This window comes from Buceros rhinoceros, unplaced genomic scaffold (genome assembly GCF_000710305.1).
Source record: "Buceros rhinoceros silvestris isolate BGI_N320 unplaced genomic scaffold, ASM71030v1 scaffold3439, whole genome shotgun sequence".
NCBI classification, from domain to species: domain Eukaryota; kingdom Metazoa; phylum Chordata; class Aves; order Bucerotiformes; family Bucerotidae; genus Buceros; species Buceros rhinoceros.
The window spans coordinates 130407-153715 of NW_010429632.1; the positions used below are offsets into that span (position 1 = coordinate 130407).

Genomic DNA, 23309 nt, shown 5'->3' on the forward strand with positions numbered 1-23309 from the left:
CGAAAGGATAACAAGTACATACTGCTATTGAAGAATTATTAACATACACTTAATAGCTGCCTTCACTTATCTCTGCTATATTGCATAACTGCGTAATAATGTGTGTCCTCGGTAGAAGAGCCATGAGCAGTCAGTCATGTCAGCCTCCTCCACAGACAGCAGCAAACAGCTGTCTGCAGTCCGAGGAGCCAGTTGCACAGAGCTTGGGTGCAGTCACATTCAAGCCTACATCCTGTTCTGATTCGGAAACCAGCACAAACATGGGATCCAGGTTTCTGCTCATTTGAAAAATATTTTTCCCTGAAAATTGCTATCCTTGAACTGCTCCTGTAAGGAGCACACACGCCGAGGAAAGAAGTCACACTTGTTTACAGAGTTGCCAAAGTGCTGCACCTTGAGGTCATCAAGTCTCTTGGTTATTATAATTCAATCCCTATGAAGGCAAACACACAATTAACAGAAGGACACCAGTCCCAAGTAGCAGCAGGAAGCCAGACTCACAGATGGAACACAGGCTCAGACCTGCCACATCTATTTTGCAAGGACTCTGTCACCAAATGGAAACCAGATCCCTGTTACCAGTGCACGGGGCTCCTTTGCTGGAGAGTCGGACACCTGAGGATGCAACGCCTGCGAGTCAGTGCGCAAGAGGAGAAAACTGCTTCGTGTCTGGGCCGTGCCATCGTTCACAGCTGTTCATGGTCCTACTAGCGTTTGTCAACAGCATGAATTGCACACAAAAGGACACAACATCACACCAGTCATTGCTCTTGGCTCCCCAAGTGCTGGGCACCCACACTGTGGTTTCTCCCAGCATTTCCACAGCACATTTCCAAGGCTGCCAGGAAAAGGCGAGAGTGTGCTGGGGGAGAGCAAGGAGCATCAATTCCTGCCCAGCTCTCGCAGAGGGCTCGGCAGCTCTGCTCGGGATCTCAGCGCAGGCCTGGAGGCAGTGGTGCCTGGCCCGGAGGCAGCACCCTGCCAGCAGCCAAAGCTGCTGAGTGCCTGATAAACCCTTTGGGGTCAGGATGTGATGGGTAATTACCAGTTGCCTCTGAAACTGGCTGGCAAAATACATGGGAAGCGTAAACAAAATTCTCTGCATCTTCCCCATCAGCGTGCCGCGAGCGGTGTGACGCTTACCGCTGTCTACAATTCTTGAAAGACAAAAATGACTGCAATCGTTAAAAAGGGGAGTAAGTCACAAAAGACTCCAGTCAGCTTGTCGCTACCTTTGCCTGGCTTCTCCACGACCTAGGCATCGCAGTAAGATCAGGGAGAGAGTCTCTTTTACAGGGCACTGACCACGCTGTGGTAAAGAATACCTTCTTTTCTAAAGAAGCAAGTACCAGCCTTTTCCCTCTAATAACGAACCAGTGCATTCTTCAGAGACCAGTGAAAGTGATTCACTCCTAGCTTCCAGGAATTCTCTTCTTCTCGAGATGAGCTCCAGGTATTACAGCTTATTACACATCACTAATTGGCTCAGGCCAGCTCTGCCCTGCTTTCATAGAGTATTGCCTTCTTGGGACTACTTGCAGAGTAAAAATACATTCAGGTGAGGTCCTCCAGGCATTTAAACACTTACCTTAAACTAAAAAACCTGTGTTGTTCCAAACCTTACGGATGCCTCAAGCAGAAGCTGGTATAATATAAATACTATGCAGCTAAAGTATCTGAACATGTAATTATAATACCCCCCGGCTTTATTTTGTGTGCCAGAGCACAAGGAAATTGCAGCTGGAGGTGAAGGATCATCATCTCACAGCTGCACACAGCCATCTCACGCAGCAGACAAAGCTTTGTCAAACCATGTGGTAAGTGCTTTGTATCTCCTCCAGTAAATGAGGGAGGACACCACAGTGTGAGTCTTATCTGTCAACACCAAACCCCAAAGAAATAAAGCAGTGTTACCACTCCTTCTACTTCGCAGACAGCCTGACAGCTGCACGCAGCTTTTCTCTTCACCCTCCTAAGTGTTTCAGTGTAAAAACTGTCTCACGTGAGAAAAGGCTTGCTCTGTTTCCCCCTCTCCCGTGAATTAGAGTCCAATACTCTCTGCTTCGCTAGACTCATTACTATAGTCCAGGTTAACTTCCCCAAAGAAACAAAAAGAACTGGGGTCATAGAAACAGCCTGCGACGAAAGGAGCAGAAGAGGACATGGGTCTTCCACACCCTCACGCTGCACTGCTGCCCAGCTGATCTATCTAAAAATACATAAAGAATACATTCATTTCTGCATGAAGTGTAGTACCCGCTACAGATGGGCAGGGGCAGCTAACCGCTCTCTAGAAGCACACCCCCGTGCTCCTCTTCCTCAGCTAATGGACTAGGATGTCCTCAGTCATCTTTATATCTCCCTGAACCACCCAGATTCAGGCTTGTCCCTTTTTTTTCTTTTTGCTGACACAACAAAAATCTCTTTTCAGGGTAAGTTCCTATTGCTAATGTGTTTCTACACGCAGGAGGGAAATGCTGCACCCTACTGCTTGCTTTTAGCACGCTGTATATTCTAGGCTGTCAAGTTATTTCCCAGCCTGTTTTTGGAGATTGGCAATGCTCCTTTCTGTACCAACTAACCTCCCTACGTCTATACTGAATATGTATTTTATACACACAAATACTATACTTAGATAAATGTATTTAGTATATATGTAGTAAATGTTGCTCCAGCAAAGCTAAACTAGAAGAATGATGCAATTATCCATGCCTGAAGTGCAGAGTAGTTTTCACTTCCAAGGAATCTCTGGAGATGCTGGGATTTAACTAGTTTTATTTACAGTGTAATTAAAAAATGTAGATCTTGCCAGTCACGATGCTTATTATCTCCCAGCAGTGACATTTTCATTGGAGGACGTAAATAATACAGCAGTCCTATTAACATATAGACGTGTTGGGTAATTACCGGGGGGCACCCTTGCAGACCGCACACTGGGATGACATTGCAGCAGAGTCAGGAGGGTGGCTGAACTTTGCAAATCCATGTGCTGTAAGAACAAAGCCTGCTCCAGGTGCTGCTCTCAAAGGACACCCGTACCAGGCAGCGCACTTCTCATCTCTGAAGCTTGTTGGGCAATGGTGGCTATAGGGAGGCTTTACTGCAATTCTAGATCTCCAGGCTGGAGGAAATGCACCGTGGCCGCTGCTTTTCTATCAGTTCAACAGCAGAAACGAGACAGAAATACAAAGGCAGAAGGAGGCAATAGCACTTGCCCGGCTCTGGCTCAGTCTGTGGCCAGAACACCTCTACCACATGGCCGATGGAGCCATGCCTCAGAAAGTAATTTTGTCTCTTCCTCCAGGGATGTCTCCACTTCAATAAATGGGGCTGCACTAAGATAAATGAGAATATTTGTCTGCATTTAAATTAATAATAAACTGGAGATAGCTCCAAATTCGCTTCAGCACTCTCCTTTGTTTCCTACCTGTAAGAATGCACAGGCCAGATAAATTAACACTCAGATCTCAGCTGCAGAACCTTGGATCCTGCAAATGCAAACGTATCTGGAAAGCTGGAAACAAACTTATTCTTTGCTTGGCTGAGCTATGTGCCAGGGTGGCCTACTGGTTTTCTTTCTTTTTCCAATAGAATAATGATGTTTTCAAAAATGGCACTGGAAAGTCAAATTTCAAATGCTGTAGACATAAATTGGCCATTATTAGGTTAGTATTTCAAATAATTAAATTGAACTATAGCTGTTGCAGTCAATTAGCATTAATTCATTCACTTGTTGACTTACTCAGTTTAGCACATGAAGGTAAATCAGAAAATCATTTGACTACCTAGCCTGCAATTAGAGATTTGAAGAACATAAACCCAGCACAATTAAATGCTGTAGTGTTCAGACTGAATCACTGGTACCTGTAGATGATTGTTTCAGTCTTCTGGAGATAAAACTGTCCACTGGAATACGTCACGAGAAGACACGACCTGGCTGACAGACAGTCCATGTGGCAGCAGTTTATGTCATTTACACTGCTGGCCTCCCTGATTTTGACTTGTGCACAGGCTCTTTATTCACAGCAACTTTGGCACAAACGTATTTTTAAGTATTCAGGTGAAATGGTTGTTGCTATTAACACCACTGGCTTTAGCAGTGATGATACAGATGAGCTATAGAATGCCCTCCTCCAGCAAACCAAGAATTGAAAGATCATGTGGTTTAGTTTATTTTAACAACTTACTGAAATACCTGGAATGCTACTGGTAATGTTAAGCTTTCTTAGAAGCAGATTTGCAGTATGAGTCTTTGACTGTGTCTTTGTCGATGTTATCTGCATGCTTGTGGTCTTGTAAACGCCTGGAAGAAGCCAAACTCCTATACGAGGCTATTCACTTACTCAGGTTCCTGTATTGACCCTCCAACACAATGGAATCTCTCGGGAACAGTCTTCCAGTCTTTCGCCATCTTAACCATTGCTCCTGCATCTAGGACGCCGTAGCCAAACAAATGGTTGAATTCCAGCCCAACGCCATTTCTACGCCATTGATGAACCTCGTCGTGAAGCTGGTTCCTCTTGGAGGTGAGCACTGTCAGATGCTGCATGTCTCTCCACGTCAGATCCAAGCTGCGGAAGAGGAACATGGAAAACAAACAGTACAGTATTTCCAAGCACAGATTAAAGAAAGACGGTTTGTTCGAGTAAGCCTTTTGGTAAAATTTGCTTCTGTGAATCACACAGAAATTGTAGCTACACACATATAAATATCAAAGCTGTTGATTTCAGTGGGAACAAGAATAGGTTTTAATTGTATAGTACTTCCCCAAAATATAGTTCCCCAAAACTGCAAAATCATTTCTGATTGTTTCTCTGCTCTTAAAAACAACTGCTTTCAATTACACATTGTAGATCCACCATGCAATTTTTAAACTAATAAAATGAGTAGGATATTATACCAGATCCTGAAAAGAATACAAGAAGCAAAGGACAACGACAGAATTTCATGTAGTCTTCCTCTTAAACCTGGCCCTCTTCTGCTTGCCTGTTTCTCCCGCTTTTCCCACGTTAGTCTGGCGATATGGGTATGTGGGCTGTGGGTGGCTGCCAGCTTGTCTGCTGAGGTATGGCAGAGGTTTCTCACCTGCGACACACTCGCATGGATGGATGCAGTAAAGTAACTTTTGTCTAGATTCGATGATCATTTTTCATCATCAGCTCTTGTCTTCCTAGATTTGCAGTGATTATCATGACAGGAAGGGCACTTGTAAGTTATTATTCTGGAAGCTTTAGAACTGACATTCTAATTCTACATAACTAAAGCTATTCCATTGCTTTGTGATGAACTCTTTCAACATTACAATATGTCTGATTCAAAGCATCAACCTAAAAGGATCCGCTTTTCAGCTTTCTGTGCCCCAAGTAATAAGCATGTGTGCAGGCTGAATGTACACCGGAACAGCCAATTACTGTCATTTTTCCAAGGTGACACAAGATAGCTGAAACCCAGATATCGCTTGCATCATTCTTATTGAAACCTTTGAAGAACTGCCACGTATCTTAAAACTGCACATTCCATTTCAGAGATTGGTCTGGTTTTAGAGACATAGCAGACATACATTGTACACGAGCTGAGAGACATACTGCAGGCAGCGCTCAGCTGCGTGGGAAATGGTTAGCGTGAAGGCTGGTCTAACTCACCCAGGGTACTTCTGCACCTGCAATGGAGCTTTAATAGAACCAGCCTGGAATGAGATAGGAGACACCGACATCTCCCCACACGACCCCTGTCCCCACCCTTCTTCTCAGCAAAGACTAGAAACCCAAGTACAAACCAGGGGTAGTATCTAATTTCTACTCGTGATAGTCTGGCAAGAGTGATTCCAGCCTTCATGGATAGCCCAAATGAATGGTAATTATTACTCACATGCTAAGGTTGAGGTGCAGGTTGTACATATTGTTATGGCCATAATTATTTATTACATTGTGGCTGTCCTACTGAATGAATCTGAGAGTAGAAGGATTTGTCATCCAAAGTTAAACACTTGGAGGGTGTGTTTTACCAGTATAAAACCTGAAAAATGAGACTTGGCCCAAGTCATGCACTGAGCACAACAATCGCTGCTCTGTGAATGACAGAACCTTTGTCTCCTCTGCCAGGTCTTCACTCTTCTCCACAGTGCTGAAGGAAGCTATGGAAAGGAAGCTAATATGGAAAAATACAGAAATGTACCTTGTGCTCGCTTCATGCTGTGGTTACAGCAACTGAGGCTGTATACTTGGCCAAATGCTCTCTCACTTCATAAAATAATTTAACATAAAGTAAAAAAAAAAAAAAAGACTTTTCCTAGTCATTAGAGAAGAAGATAATAAAGCAAGATATGCAAGAGTTCTCCTGTGTCATGAAGAGCATGGAGATGGTAAACAGACAATGGATACTTATTCTTTCATGTAACAGAGTGATTATGAGGCACAGATGCAAATTACCAGCAATGGGTTAAGAAAAGACAAAGGAAATGTTCCCCACCACCATCGCCAAAACCTGTTATTACTGTGGGACTGATTGCCACTGGATGATACAAGCACCAAATACAGCCAAGCTGAAAAAGAGACAAATTCAAGGAAGATAAATCTGCCTGTGGCTATTAAACAGGACAGGGTGACTGCTCTCTCTCCAAACCCCTGACTGCCAAAGCTGATGCTGAAAGATCACTCTTAACCCTTGTTTGTTGTACTCTGCCCTGAGCATCTGTCATTGCAGACAGAATGTGGCACAAAGTGAACTCCTGTCTGATACCACAGGTTTATTCTTATGTTTTTGTAGGCTGGGCATCCCACACTGGGTATGTATGTGGAGAAATGAAACAATCTCTCCCTCCAAGCCGTGCTGGAGAAGACAAACCCTGGAAGCAGTGGATGGATGGAGAGGACACAGAGAGAGAGAGAGTCAGCCAAAATGTATCTGCTCTTTGGCTGTGGCAAGGCTGTCGCTCCATCTGTAAGTTACCGCACATGGACTCGTTCTAGCCCCTTGCCAACTTGTGTGTTGAACAACATTAAACAAACCGCAGGCCCTCTCCTCTCTAGAGCTCACAAGGACTTTCTCAACAGCATACTTAGCCTCCAGGGCCAAGGCAAACACTCCGGCTGCTTCAGGGGCAGCTGCAGATGTTCCTGAGTGACGCAGAGTGCAGTTGCCATACAAATCCGTTGTAGCCTGCAATGATATTAGACATAATTAATGAAACCAGCCAGTCCATTTTCCTTGCAGAGTCAGAAAAATACGGAAAGTGGAGTTTGTGCCCTTGATCTTTAGAATTGTGTGTTTGTTCCTAGGATCTGTTTTCTCCTTTAGAATAGTGTTCTATTGTGTCTAGTGTCCAATTCAAAAACAGTGAGACATAGTTACAGAAGGTGTGAAGGCAAGAATAGATCATGACGTAGTAAAACAATGTTCATTACCACTTAGAACTCACAAACTCGTACAGATGGTATTTATTTCCTATAAACACAGTTTAACCAATGGCCTTAAATTCCCCTGTGGTTATCAGAAGGATTTGAAACTAGAATTGTTTAACAGTATTGAGATTTCTAACACTTGTGCAACTCAGAATGAACAGCAGTACCGGGCTGCTACCTTTGATGGGGATTAGTCACTGAAGAGGCCAGAAGGAAACCTTAGAAATACATTTTATGGTGACAATTACAAAGGTCCTACAGATCATCTTGTCTGGTATCAGCACAGAGCTGAAACCAAGACGGAAACCAGAAAACGGAAAGTATTTTTCCACCTGCTACTTCACGTGGGCATTTAGGATTATACAGTGTGTCTCTGGGGCTTGAGACAGGACCATGGAAAACATGTAACAGCTGTTGGCAAAACCTAACCCTGAGTTACTATACCTGAATTTGCCCCTCTGTGAATTAGACTATGTCCTGGCTAGTCTGAAGGTGCTGAAGAGCAGTGATCAGTATGGTGGAAGAGAATCCCAGTTACACTTGAACAGAGACTGTGTATTTTCCAGTTGTAGGTATGGCCCTCTAAGGGACTCCAGTACGATGCTCTGCACTAGGAGACTGAGGGTGATCTGAACCCCCGCATTTCCTCTGTGGGTAACTAACGCCCTTCTGTTCTGTGCAGCTTGTAGTACTGCAGAAGTCTGGTTCATGAATGTTCTGCAAGTATGAGTAAGTATGATCTCAGATGCTGACACATTTCATTTAGATTTTTACAGAGACCTTTAGTCACACTGACCCTGGAAAGCGTGCAACTGAACTTCTAAATCCGGTTTCTGATAAAGGAAAGCACCAACTATATGCAGCTCTAAGAGAGGGAAGATCATTGCTCTTCTCAATACTAATCCCACATCTCCTTGCTTGGCAGTTTTGGCACTGTCATGTACTGCAGATGAGAAAATATCCATCTCAACAAAGAACCATCTGCTGCTCTAAAGCAGACAGAGTTGACCGGGGAGTGCATAAAGACAGCAGCACCAGCACAATAATATCTGGACTCACCACGCCAGCCTCCGGATTTCTCTTCCTCCCGTTACTAAAGGTGGAGGCTAAGGTTGAAGAGCAGCTTTCATCATACAGAGCTGTCCGTCCATCATTTATAGCAGAATTGATGGAGATTGTCCACATGCTCGATGCATAACCATCACAGTTACAGTCATCGTAGCTGCCCCCATCTCCAGAGGCCCAGACATAGATGCTCCCTTTGCCGCCCCGGCCCTGTGAAAGGAGAAAATTGACCCTCTTGGGTTAAATGGCAAATAGGAGATCGCAGTTGCTTTAAACTGCACGTGTAATCGTAAAGCTAGGCATCCATGAAGGGGAAAACTCGTCCAAACAAAATACCCATCAACCTTACTCTGAAATAACACGGACTTCTGGCAGCCACAGCCGGTCCCGCAACCTTCTGTACACTGAGCACTTCCATTCATCTCCTGTTTCGCTTGTTGCCCTGAAGGCTCCTGTGCCAGATGCTAAGACATTTTACGGATTCATTAGTGTTTATGTCAAGGTCTACGTGCTATGAGGAAAATGGTGTTCCAAAAGGGATATAGGCCATCTCACATGCTGGATTTGTAAGATCCAGTTAGGTTCAGGCACCGGCTAAAAAGCTCTAGAAGTGGCACCTTTTTCTCTCAAAAGAGTTTTCTCCAAAGGTGTCACTGACTCAGAGCTGCTGGTTTTTTGACAAACAAGCTTCTACTACTAAGCAGAAAATAAAGATATGAGACTATATGAGTAACCTACAGAAAAGATGGTCTACTGATTACACTGAGAAGGCGAGAGCTGGCAGAGAGACTGAAGCTAAAGGACAGCTATAGAGGCTTCCAAGTTGTTAAAGGAAAGAAATCCATCTCCTCTCCCTACTTTCAGTTAGGCAGGGAGTGGGGAGGGATTAACTCATCTCCTTCTTCTCACCCCATACTAAGAAAGAGGTAGGGGCTGCCTGGAAGAGGGTTAGACCTGAAAACCCTGACACTGAGGAGAAGATCAGTGCTACTGAACCCCAGGCTTAGATCTCCCACTGATTCCAGCACAGCCACCATTTTTCTGTGTGTTTAGTCCAGCGTAATTCAGCGTTTACTTCCAACAGCACCATTTAATATACAGCCTCAGTTTAACATACTGTTCATACGCATTGGGCAGAAGATAAAAAAAATCTCTTCCAGCCTCTTCATTGTCTAGTGTGAAATGGAAGTTAAAGAATACACAAACATAGCAACCTGCAATGGTATTTTAATAGGGAACCTTTTCTGCCAGGAATTTAAATCAAATCTGAGCTCCCAGCAGCAGCTTCTATTTTTCACCGTACCCTACTGAACAGAGCAACCTCATTATTTCAAGCACGTTAGTGAGCTGCATTATAATCCACAGAATTCATGGCAGGTTTGCTGCCACTGGGGTACGTAACATCTCAGGACACAGATTTTTGTAATAAAGACGATGACTATGAAAAAGCATACTGAAATCAGTCTAAGAACTTCCACAAAGGTCTAAGAACAATAACCATTTGAGTTTTAAGGAAGGAAAATACCATTGCAGAAATATATACTCTTAGAACAAAGTAATTTCAGCAAATAATTTTTTTAAAAATTTGAAATATCAGCATAACAAGAACACATATGCCTTTTTTCCTTTGCCTTTTTTCCATATCCCACCTTCTAGTATCGCTGCCACTAGCCTACAGTGCCAACGCCTTGGGTTTGGGCTCACCTCAGAAGCTACATCCAACGCTTGTCACCATGCCCACAAACACCATCACACCATCGTGCCATCATCTGCCTCCTTTGGACAGCCTTGGTGGCAGCTCAAGCCAATCTCTGGCCGTCCCAAAAAAGCAGGCTGATGCCGCACGCAGAGGTGGGTGCTGGTGCCAGGAATAGGTTGTTTAGCATGTACGGACCCGTTCTTTTCCTTCCAGCTGTTTTAAAGGGAGAGGAAACAGTCCGTTCTCATGTGATAAAGCAGTGAAGTGATGAAGAGGTGGTGCCTGGAAGTGAGCCTCTGCAGTGTCCATTCAGCACGGGCCAGCAGGCTTAGCCCTGCTCGGCGAATTGTTCCACACTGCCAGAACCAGGCGCTGCTGTGACGCGCTTCACCCCGCAAGCAGGAGTTGTGGCAGAATGGCAGAAAAGGGGTTTAACAGATTGCTGGTGGGGAGCAGGGAAAATTGACAGAGGAACCAAAATTTGGGCTTGAGTTTGTGGGTGGTATTAGCCCGCTGAGTGCTGCTGGGGATGGTCTCCGCACCCGAATTACTGTAAGGTGAGAATGGCCTCAGGATATCACTCCTGTGAGTCACAACCACAAGTGTAGCTTAGAGTTAAAATCTGTAATTCACCTCTTAATACCCTAATTACCACTCAATTACAGGTGCCTTTCCTTCCTAGCCAGGACTTTCCCAGGACTGGAAAGAGGAGCAAACACTACTGGAATAAACTGAGAGTCGCCCAAGTGCAGTATTTGCAGGACTTGTTGCTTGCATTTCCCACAGCCAGACCTGCAGTAGCTGAGTAGTTTGCAGAGGCAGACTGTTTGGTGGCTGGCCTCAGGCTTCGCTTGATTTACCAGGCAGAAATACACGCCCTTGGGGGAAGCGCATTTTCAATTCTCTGGATAGCAGTAGTCTAAAACAGAAAAATCCCAGTTGGGCCAATGAACCCAGAGCTCCTATTTGCATCTTGCTTATATGAACCTAAAAAATTGCAGTGGTGTCAATCATGCTGCTGTAAATTTAGAGCAGAAATGGGACTGGAGAAGGAGGTAGTAATAAACACTGCGAACACCAGAGGGAGCTTGAAGGAAGATTCTGGAAGAGAAGACCAGCGAACAAATAAGATGTTATTTAAAGAGCATCTTTCCTCCAGAATCCTTCTGAAACCTGCTCATTTCCCCCCCAAACAATCAATGCACAGCGAGGTACTCACACTGTTGAGCCATCTGAAGCTGTACCTCACTCAGACTGACAAAGGACCTTGGTGCATGTAGGACTACCCCAACAGAGGTCCACCTCTCAATTCAGGCTGTCCCAGAATTACATCTTGGGCAAGGCTACATGCTTAGAAAGTCACAGCCAGCCACTGAGAAGCTCTCTTTGCAGAAACAGCAGGTTTTCTATTTCCAGTGTCTTTCGTGGGATGCTGTATTACCCACAAAAAATATCCCTGAAAAATCTTCTTATCCCTTTTCTCACTTTCTGAAGAGCATAATCCCAGAAAAACTTCTTTACTGAACTTCCTTGAACTACCAAGTGAGTTGGCAGGGGACTGCACCCTAATTCACTCTATGTAACTTCAGGCACATCTTGAACTCTTTACCTTGGTGGTGTGCTCATTCATCACACTTGCTGGGCTGGTGCCTACGCCAGTGTTATTCAAAATTTCAACTGCTGGATGACACCACCCAGATAAAAATGGGTGGTATTTGACAAATAAACCTCCAGCTTCCCCGACTTCTCCCGTCAAGGCTGGCTGTGTGAATGAAAGCCGGGCCTCTAACATGGCACAGCTTCTGCAACAGCTCCTCTCGCTCACTCGCTCCAGCCCGGCCATCGTGGTTGCAAAAGGTGAATGGAAGGAACATAACAGTCTTTATAGCATGTTCCTGATGTCCTTTGGCTTTGGCTAATCCTTCAGTCGTAGATCAGCACTAACTAACAGTTTCCAACCAGTACAAGCTTAAATGAAAGAACAGAGTCTTACCCTGGAAAGACAAGTACCTGGGAACGAGAGAGCACTGGGACACCAGCAGACAGACGGGCTCGGGATAAGAACTACAAACAGGACCTGACTGTGAGGGTGTATTATTTTTAGGCAGACTGAAAAGGTATTTCGGGATAAGGAGAGTCCAATGGTTTGCTGATGGTTATGGACTGTCTCATGTCTAAGGAAGTAAATGCAGATGGGGCATGTTTGAAAAAAACAGGAAAATTACAGAACTGGAAATTGCTTTCTGTAACAAATTCAAAGCACCTGTTATTTTATAAGCACTTTTCTTTTTGCATGACATATGATAGTGATTTTGTAATTCTTCCCCTTACGGAAACAGAAGGTTTTCAGCACCTTCTAGATAATTTAATAGCAATTTATGTGTCTGCTATGTTAAGAGATAGGCTGGTTTTCCAGGAAAAGTGAAAAATCCTACAGCTTTTTCGAGTCTCTGTCATGGGTCCTACTGACGTATCAATAGCACTCAGTTAGTTTCCATCCCCTTTAAGTTTTGACTGTATTTTCCTCTGAAACGAGCATTTCTTTCTCTCCAGGACTAAATTATTTGAAAATCCTTACATGTTTTGTAATTAAAAATTGCATCCTTCCGTAATGATTGCTAATTATCTCAGAAAGTGTAATTTGCAGCCCAGGCAGGCAACATGAAATTGCCATTGCGCCCCCAGGCTGGGACATGCCAAGGCAAGCACGGGCTGCGGAAGAGCAGTGGGACCATTGGCCTGCTGTCATGACTTGGGGAGCCCTGGGCTGGGCTCTCCAGACATCCAGGAGCCCACGCAGAGACCTTGCTCCGCCATGGTCTTCCCACCACTTCTGTGCAGGAGCAGCCCAGTCATACGGCTTAAGCCAGCTGGAGGCAGCGAGTCCTTGGCATCGCCGAACTGCTGCTCATCTTTTGCACTGCCAGGGCTTTCTGGAGCCTGCCTGCACGTTCCTGCATCCCTGACATCGTGCCAGCTTGACAGCCTATTGAGCCCTCCATCTCCTGGCTCCTCCAGCTTCCTCTGCATCTGCCAGGCTGATTTGCCCAGAGCAATCTGGGAGCCTGTGACTTCCTGGATCCCTTCACTCCTTTCTATACTTGGAGAGTGCTAAAATACAAAGTAAAAGCTAGGCAGAAACACATGCCTGCCAGCCAGCCAAGTAATCTCAATTTAACCACCCAGACATCAAAGTTTTAAGCAGGAAACGTATTTGGATGTCCAAAGTCTGCCACTGCACACGTTCAGGGGGACAGCTGGCTTGTTTGTGCTGAATGTCCTACCACTTCTCCCACATCCAGGCCCTTCCGAAAGCCTGGAGCTGCTGTACCGTGCCCCTGGAAAAGCCCAGATGTCTGGCCTGCCCAGCAGACCCACATGTTGTGGAATTCAGTGCAGAAGAAACAGCAGCTGGGTTATCCTACTAAAATTCACTGCTGCTGAAGGTGGTGGTGGTGTTCCTTTGCTGTTGGCTTATCTAACCTGTAGGCATTCAATGGAGGAGGAGGAAAGGCCGTTTTGGCAGGAGCAAGAACTCCCCTAAACACCTGGCTACTATGCAGAGGATAACTGTCACTTAGAACCATGTTTCAGTCATGCTTCTCCTGTTCTGTTCCTTTCATATTTCATTGCCCTCAATAACTGGCTGTCTGGTTCCTCCTAGCAGATTTCTGAAACTATCTGTGTCAAGTAATAACCACTGAAGTACAAGAGACTGCTGCAAACGGGATTATTAAAGAATTCAGCCCTGTAATTGTTAAACCCTAACAAAAGGCTTTATGTAACTTATTCTAGACTTGGTCACTGAAGAGAGCTGAACTCCCATCCACCAACCCCAATTAATTGCATAATTGTTAATACCTCCTTTGGCTAAAAATAATGCTTGAGTCATTTTCTGTGTCTAAATTACTGTTGAAACTGAACGGATTTCAGTTAGCCAAGAGAAATGAATGGAAAATTACACTTCTGGTGAAAAGGGACAGCATTAGGTTTCAGTTAGTGGTAAGTCCAGCAGGGAACTGGGGAGGGAACTTTGAAAACGCTGAGACAAAGCCTTTTAATTATCCATTCCTTTTTAGGTTGGATCCTAGTCCAGCAATTCTGCAGGCGTAATTTGCAAAAATCAATCCTGTATTTCTGAGCTAGATTATCACTGAGAAAACATCCTAAACACCCAATTTACGTCTCACCAGTGACGATGCTGGTTTCTCTGCCCAGAGCTCCCAACTGATGTGATGAACCTCAGCTTCACCTGCGGCTGTTGCAACACTGTGCAAAGGCTCCCGGGTTGTAGCACCAGCCTTGCTGGGAAGCAAAAGCACGTGGCTGCTGAGTTGCGGGACAGAGGTCAGGCAAAAACACTCTTGGGGTCAGAGTGATACAGCAAAAGCTACATTTTGAGGCTACATTACTGTCTGGCCTCCTTAGAAAACAGTAATTTACATGTCAATAAAGAAAATATTTACATGTGGAGCTTACAAATACTGCCATGTTGGCCCAACCTATTGATATAGTAGCTTTCCGCTTTTTATCACAGAGTCTCTGTGAAGGGCAATATTTAACTCTGCCACAGGCCCAAGCAAAGCACAAATCTACAACAGCCAAGGCCCTCAGCTGACCAAGGCATCCTTCAGGAGGACGGTGTCATGAGAGATCAGTCACACTTGGGTTTTGCCCCTGTCCTGTCCTCAGAGGCACATGGCCACTCCCCATCTGTGGCAGAAATGCAGATGGTCACAGACTGATCTCCAAACCCAGGTCATGTATCCCATCACTAGGTCAGAAAAGCTGGTCACGCTGTTTTACAAAAACCTGAATATATCCCCTGTCAAGTGACTTCAGAATTCCGAGCAGATTTCACACACTCCTGAGGGGTTTTAATAAGGGTTGCTTTTAGCTTCCATAAAGAACAGAAGGCGTGGCATTAGAACACATATTCCACACACAACAGCGATGTAATAGCAAAGGGCTCCCAGGTTATAAAGAAGCTTGTAAGGCTTCCTCAGAAATGGAGTTATCAGGTAATTGCCAGGTCATAAACTAATTTCGCTATCCTCGCTTGGCTGTTGAGCAAATAAAACAATGTTAGAGGTATCTAACTGCATATACTTCATTAACGTGCTAACTTTAGCATATTTCAAAGAGCAGTAACACACCGTTTGTGGCCTTGGAGAGAGGCAAATGAGAAATATTTCCTTTCATTTTTAACACTGTCCTTTCTTCTTCCATTGGTGAGTCCAATTACAGAGCCATGAAGAGACTATAAATTCTTAATACTGCTCCCCTGGCAATTTGTACTTGTGCAGCATTTTTCTTAGGTAGAACCATATTTTGGAAGCAATAACATTTTCACCAGCACGAGTACAAATGGATCATGTCTTATATATTCTGTCTGAGCAATCAAAGTCTCAAGAAATTAATTCAGTCCATGAGCAACTGCTCACAACCTACTAATATAAAAGCCTACATCATAAAAATGCAATAGACAGAGATCAGATTAGCTTGATTACTTCTTTTTACTGCCTTTAATTCCAATAGCTAAAGCTGGAAAGAACTGGACTCATAAAACAGCAAAATAAGAAACATTTACTGGATACTGCTTTAAGGACAGGATGTGCTATAAAAAAATAAGTGGAATTAGTTATTGTGCTAGTTACCTTTTCCTCTTTGAGGTGACTGTGACACTATTCTGGATGCAAGGTACCAGAGAACAAAGAGTCTGCATTTAAGGGAGTGGTGCTGTCACAAGAATCCCGTCCACCATCCCTACCTCCCTCTCCAAGCTGTCCAGCCCCCAAGTGTGTAAGCACAGGTCAGGCAGGCGGTGTGTAAATCACACAGCATTGCTTTGTCCAGCCATACTGCATAGGAAATGCTGCTACCAGCTCACTCCCCCGACTGCCCCTAGGTCCATCACCCTGGTTTCTTGTTCTGTTCTGAATTTTAGTTTGTCTTTCTGCACCTGCAATAAAATCTCTCCATAGATCATCAAAGAAATATATCTGCAAATACGTGACGCAGAGTCATTGATTAGGAGCGATGACATTGAGCATAACGAGCAGCCTGGTCTTGGTGCAGGGCTAAGACACCCTAGCCAGCCCAGAACAATGTTAGGCTGGGGATTTACTGAGACTGTAAAGAAACATTTACCTTTTCTCCCTAGGCCCCATAACCTGCTGCTGATCAAAGATGTGGCTCAGGCAGAGTCTAGATTTTATTACCTAGAGATAATATAAAATACTACAATAAATAATAATAAAATCTCATTAAGGATGTCAATCTTTTTTCTCCTGGCAAGTGTGTTTAAAGACAGAGAGCAAGTGAGCCCACGACAGAGTGCGTTCTCTAGACCTGCCTTTCAGCAGACAGAATGGCAGTTGTCCCTTAGCCTGTTGTGCGCTGCCCTAATGGCTAAGTGACTCGGGCACAGTCTCCTCTTACAGCTGCCAGCCAGCGTCAGATGCCTCACAGCAATGGGTGAGTGCAAGACCCCTCATCAGGCAGGTACTGGATACTCACAAGTTTCAACCCGGTCTTTAAAAACTGGAAGCTGTATTAAGTCCTCTCCAATTACATCCCAAATACGTCTTCTCCAGCAGCCGGAATTTGCGTTAGGTAAGATTGTTCATCTGTGTCAAGCCAGTGCTGGTAATTGCCAAACTCTTGTGGATATTTGCTTCTATGAAACTCTTTCAATCTCTATTCTCAGGCACTTGCTAATTCAGCTGTGGGTTCATGTATCTTTGCAGCGCAACTACCTGTCACGCTGCTGATTGCTGCCCCTGACCACAATGACATAACACAGCAAAGCCTGGATCACACTAAAAAGTGAGTGGGGTCTCATCTTCCTAACAAAAAGCAGCTCGAGTTCCTTCCTCCATACCTTGTATTTTCTGTCAGGGTTACACCGACAGAAAATTCACACACATGCCATCCCCTTTGTGTTCAGCCTTAGAAATGCAGTTGGAAAAAGAGCCCGTAAAGGAGTTGCCAGTGTGATGGACAGATTCTGCTGTCCTTAATTAGGCTATTTTAGGGTTGCCTTTATTCATGCTGTTTACCTTTCAAGCCAAGAGCACACCAAAGTGAAGGATGATTAAGACAGAAGGTAAGAATTAGCATGACAAATGCCAAAATGGGAAACGGAGGAGGAAAGTTAAGAAGATAGATCAGCCTTAGCCCACCTGGTTATGGCTGCACAGCTTCAAGCCATAAAACCAGACAATAAACAAGAGGTCTCACTGTTTCTGCAGTTTTCATCATCTTGTCGTTACCAGGTGACTCGTTAACCCCGGCAGCCCAGCAGCTCTGGAAGGAGGACTTCAGAAGGACATGACAGTGAAGCGGGGTTTGGGGGAAGGATGAAACTTTTGACAGTGAGTTTCTGCTTGAGCCGTGTTCCCAGGTGAGGTGGCAGCAAGGTAAACATTACCAGTGCTTGTCAGTTAACTGCATATTCCGTGTTAAGAATTTTGCATCACTCCCACTTACTTATTATTAATTTATTGCATTAGAAGTACGGATATCAACCTTGCTCAAGAGATCTTACATTTCCTTCTACGACGCTTGAAGGTATTGCTTTTAGTTTAATACACATTTTTATTCTCAGCATGTTGCTTCCTTCCTGCCAATATTTCAGCTTCATCACTAATTCGTGAAGCATCGCTCTGGTGAGAATCAGCTCTAGACTGAGAAAAAGAATTCCTACATTTATTTGTCTCTTAATTTATAGAAGATACTTTTCTCTTTAATAAGAGGAGGTTTTATTCTGAAAAATTATCATAAATTAGATTTACATTTGTAGAGTCCATAGAGAATTTGACGCATATATTATAGACCTAAACTAGGTGAGAGGGTGTTATATCAAAGGCTTGTTAGTATTCGTCTACACACAGGAAAGTCTGTAGTGTGTTTTTCAAAGCACCATGGAGAGTAGCCAGCATCCACTGACATCTTGAAGTATCTTCAGAAAATCTGGTTCTCCACAAAAAGAGATCAGAACAAACTATACCCCCCAAACCCACTCTGTGACAGGAAATGTAATGAGCAGAGAGAGTTATCTGGGGTGGAGCTGTCTGTTCTGCACACAGATTGCCTGAGACAGCTGGGATGCTGCCGTTATAAAAGTGTAATTGTCCCTGGACAACAACATCTTACTTTAGCAGAATCCAGTATCAATCCCCTGCTCTCTCATTCCGCAAAGGCTGTGTGACAGAAGGGGATTCCTAACTCAGGCTTTCCCGTTAATTTTCTGTTTCCCGATAAGGTACTAGAGCAATCCTTCCCAGCGCACAGCTCACCATCGCCATTCTCTCTCCTTCACAGGCAGTCATCCCAAGAGATCTCAGCCCCTTCTGATTTTAATATTGCAAATTCTTTCTTAAAGAGAATTTCTGACACTTCTGAGGGGGAGGTGTTCGAGAAGTAATTTGTCCAACACTCCCAAGTGTGGGACTATGGCCAGACAATAAAACAGAAGAGAAAAATCCTTTCTATACTAAACACTCGAAGAGAAGGTTAATTCCAGTGTGACTCCAAAATAAAGCATAAGGCAATACGAAAGAGAGTTAATGGAAAGATCTTTTAAATACCTGTAAAATACCTTGCTAACTGCAAACTGAAAAAAAAAAAAAAACCTAAAACCCATGACTACAATTTAAAATCTGCTCTCTCAAGGCGGGGAAATGTCGCTATTTACTTTAGTTTCTATGTCCCTGCCAGGGTTATTAGTGCCTTCTCTGCTACTTTTAGAATCATAGAATCATAGAATCATCTGGTTGGAAGAGACCGCAAAGATCATCGAGTCCAACCGTTGCCCCTGCACTGCCAGGGTCCCTACACCATGTCCCTCAGCACCACATCCACACGGTTTTTAAACACTTCCAGGGATGGGGACTCTACCACCTCCCTAGGCAACCCGTTCCAATGCTTAATAACCCTCTCTGTAAAGAAATTTTTCCTGATATCCAACCTAAACCTCCCCTGGCGCAACTTGAGGCCATTCCCCCTCGTCCTGTCATTCTCAATATGGGAGAAGAGATTGACCCCCACCTCCCTACAACTTCCCTTCAGATAATTATAGAGAGCAATAAGGTCCCCCCTGAGCCTCCTCTTCTCCAGACTGAACAGTCCCAGCTCCTTCAGCCGCTCCTCATAGGACAAGTTCTCCAGACCCTTAACCAGCTTCGTTGCCCTTCTCTGAACCCGCTCCAGCACCTCAACATCCTTCCTGAAGTGAGGGGCCCAAAACTGGACACTCTTAGATGAGTTCTGCCTGGGAGGAGAATAACACAAAGATTATATGAAAATTTTTCTACATTCAGAGTTTATGTCTGCTCCAATCAACATCAGTGAAAGGCAGATCAAGTATCCACTAACTATAAGACATCAAGGCATTGCTAAAAATGTATCAGCTGTGTCACATGCCTAAGAAAGATTCTCCACTAGACAGGAGTCTAGTGTACGATGACTTCAGAGGGACTTTAAGCTCATCAGGTGTTTGTAAAGTTTATCCTACAAAACTGAGGAGACTCAGGAGAAATCTGTGACACTTCCTCCTGTGTTATTGCAGTACATTGCCAATTTCACGGGCGAGAGAACGAGGATGACTATAATTCATCTGTTACAGGAATAACACTTAAGGGTCAGGATTTAAGAAAGCTTTAGGTGCTTCACTACCTACCACAGCAGTAGATTTAATTATCATGTCACAAAACATGGTAAACTGAATGTGCTGCTCACAGTGAGGTGGTGATGAAGAGTGGGAGAAACTGGCACGAGTAAGAGTAAGAAATAATTTGGATGGAAAAATGAGTAATTGCAGAGCTCCCACGCAAAACCATCCCAGATGTTCTGGGGAATTTCAGGTCTTTTTATTATGGAAACCCATCTACGATCAACCAAGGTGAGGAGGCTCATTCCCTACAGCACCAGCAACAGCTGTGGTTGTCCTGGCTGGATGACAGTGAAGAGACAGAGACAGAGCCATGCAAGGTTTGTTTGTTGGGTTTGGACTGGTTTGTTTTCTTTTTGAGTTGAGACACACATTTTACCCAACCTTCTAATAGAGCAGAGGTTTTACAGATGACAAGATGAAACTGAGTGTCCTTAACAAAGACCATAGACTGTTCCTAGAGGAGGTGGAAAGGTGGGAATAAACAAGGAGGATCCTGCTACTCAGGAGTAGTATTACTCTATGGACATCTGAACAGTTGTGGTTCAATCACAGCTATTATAACGACCATATGTGAGTGACCTGTAAGATATTACAAATCCAAACTGGTAACTAAATTGGTAACACACCACAACAGACAACGTGATGCCAGTAGTACAGCTGGCATGTCTCCACTTAGGAAGTAGTTACAGGATCAAGCTCTTCCATTTTGACTGTGCTGCCACACGAAAAGCGTATGTAAACTGACTGGAGATAAACGCAGTTCCACCCCAGAGAGCACAGTATCCCAAGACCACAGAATAAAAGCAATGCCACAATACTGCAGAGAGAACATCAATGGAACTGGGAATATGCTGAAAGTTGGGAGATGCTGCATTGGTTCTGCATCATCTATGGGAGGACCATGTATTCCCAGGTCATTGTTCAGCGCGAGTGTGTACGTATCACTCTGCCCCAGCACCCAGATTAATCAGTAAGACTGTTACCTTGTTCACACCATCTGCCATCGCTTGCAGCGTTAGCTCTCTAGGTCCATCCACAGTCTTTCCATTATCAGTTGGTCCCCAGCTGGCACTATATATATCTATGACCTGAGGCATATGACTGATAGAGGAAGCCTCAATAATGTCTGTCATAAATGGCTGGTCGAGCATTCGAATACCTGTAGATTTAATCAACATAAACATGAATTATGCATTACCCAGCACAAGATGAAACCTCAGCACCTGGAGGAGTCCCCCAGTTACAGGTATTTTAACTCACCGGCAGTTTCACACACTCAGGAATTCCACACCTGCCATTCACATCTCACCGGGGTGTGCTTACCCACCAGGATGCCAGCACTTAGACACCCAGACAGAGCAATGCAGCGTGGCCCAGAAAGAGGAAGCACTTTGTTGTTAGCTTTCTAATCACGTAGTGTTTTCCACCTACTATTTGAAAACACTTTAAAAACAATAGCATTTGGCAATCTCTGCATTTCACAGCATTTAAATAATGTTAGCAGTACTTACTTAAAATAGTATTTTGTAACAACTAGGGAGGAGGATGAAGGCCCCTCAATCTCTAACTTATACTCAGTGATGCATTGTCGCTTCATTAGTTTTTCAAGTAATTCTTCTGCTTGTTTTGGTTCTTCTCCAGAATTTAATCAGAGGGGAAACACACTACACAACAATTTCCTGGAAAAATATCATTGTGTCAACATGCAGACACAACAGCAAAATGTGGCCAGTGTTTGGAGAACAAAGCAAACTAAAACCTGCTTTCTTTAACCCACATTGCAACAGAAATTCAGTCAGAGTTTACACAGTACAATCCTAGGACCTGCCACTCCACAAAACCCCAAAGTGTTGGCCCAAAGCAAGCCAGAGAGTGTGACAAAGACAGCAGTGCAAGCCCTCCCATCCACCGCGCCCCACACATAGGAGAGTTTCACCGAGAGCCAACCTCTCAGCGACCTTGGAGGAGACCCAAATAACCAGGGATACATTCCAATTCTTATTTGTAGCCTTGAGTTGAAGTTCAGTTTTTCCCCAACAGTTTTAGGGAACAGACGGGACAAAAATCAGTGCCACAGAGCCATGCGGCAGCAAGGACCCCGATTTAGAAGCCAGTGCTCTTACTATAGTCAAAACAAACCCCAAGTGTGAAATGTGAGGCTGGAAAAAGTGGTATAAACTTCACATAGGAACCAGACCAAAGCTGGATATTCCTGATCTGCTAATGCAAGCTAGAAATTATGAAGCTAAACTCACTGAGTGAGAAATCCCATCATGTGCTCGTAAAGGGCAGATCTGCACTGAAATAACTAAATTAATTCTTGACCCTGGGGAGCTGGGGGAACAACAGGAGGAGCCAAGCCATCTGACCTGACTTCGGGCCAAAAAATGAGGCACAAAGAAGCAAAACACACGATGCCCCAGACTCTTGGCTACCAACTTCCAGTTCCACCTGCACACCATGACTCCAGCAGAAGACCCAGCTCCACTGAACGTCCACGTTGCCAGAGACCACACGGTGGTGCTGCAGGTGCACGCTGGCCTCTGGCAGGGAAGGCAGCTCTTCCCAAAGTCTGCGGGGGTTTTGCTACGGAGGGGACAAGCACGGAAGATTCTTTGTAGGCTGCTGGTCATCAGAAAAGGCCTTCGCCTCTTGAATGTTAAAAAAACAGCTTGAAGTTGTAGAGTTATGCTAATAATACAGAAGAGGTCCAGCCAAAATCCCTCACCTCAGTTCACATCTCCCTGAAAGGAGCTATTGCCAGAATGTAAATTTTGTGAAATGTCCCATCCCTGAAGGAGATGTTACCATCACTGAAGAAGGGGACAAGCACTGGACCTGCCTGGCCAGTTACTAACTCCCAGTGATATTTCTTGGGGTAACAGCTTGGCAAACGTTGCTTGGTGCCCTTCCGTGGCTTTCAATCACGCAGGTGACAGGTGAAACGTAGCCTTCCCTGGATTCTTGTGATGAGGCAGTGAAACAGGGTCTGGCCAAGCAGAGCAGAGCTGCCCATGCACACACACTGAGAGCCATTCCCAGGAAGCAGTGGGTGCACTGCCACTGGTGTTTGGTGTGAACCGGCGAATGAAAGTGAAATTCGTAAGCATCTCTCTCCGCTTACTGTGCCACGGAACGGTCATCATGGAACAGCCTTAAGAGTGGGAAAGTGGATTTCTTCAGATTAAACTAAACTGACACATGCTGTCCAAGAGCCTAACTCGCTCCAAGCACTGTATTCAGTCTCTCAGTGCAAAAACGAGATAGGTACAAGTAAAAATACCCAGCACCCCTGAGGTGTGAATACTGGGTGCTAGACACTACCCATTTCATTCTGTGCATCTGCTCCTACCACCGCATTGCTTGATAAAATAGAGGAAACCGACGTCCACAGTGATCACAGCCCTGCAGACCCTGCCCTGCGAGAGGTAGCATAGGATTTGCCTTTTCAAATAGTTTCTAAGTGCAG

At 44.5% G+C, this 23309-nt stretch overlaps 1 protein-coding gene across 1 annotated transcript in view; it reads right to left on the reverse strand.

Annotated features, from left to right (window-relative positions):
* Positions 1-23309, reverse strand: part of PCSK2 (proprotein convertase subtilisin/kexin type 2) — a gene marked incomplete at its 5' end in the record, with an annotated part of 82928 nt that overhangs the window by 1091 nt on the left and 58528 nt on the right. The window contains 4 exons of the mRNA XM_010142693.1: positions 4344-4571; positions 7058-7158; positions 8460-8675; positions 20824-20999. Coding sequence (XP_010140995.1) covers positions 4344-4571; positions 7058-7158; positions 8460-8675; positions 20824-20999 — 721 coding nt within the window. The remainder of the gene's footprint in view (positions 1-4343; positions 4572-7057; positions 7159-8459; positions 8676-20823; positions 21000-23309) is intronic.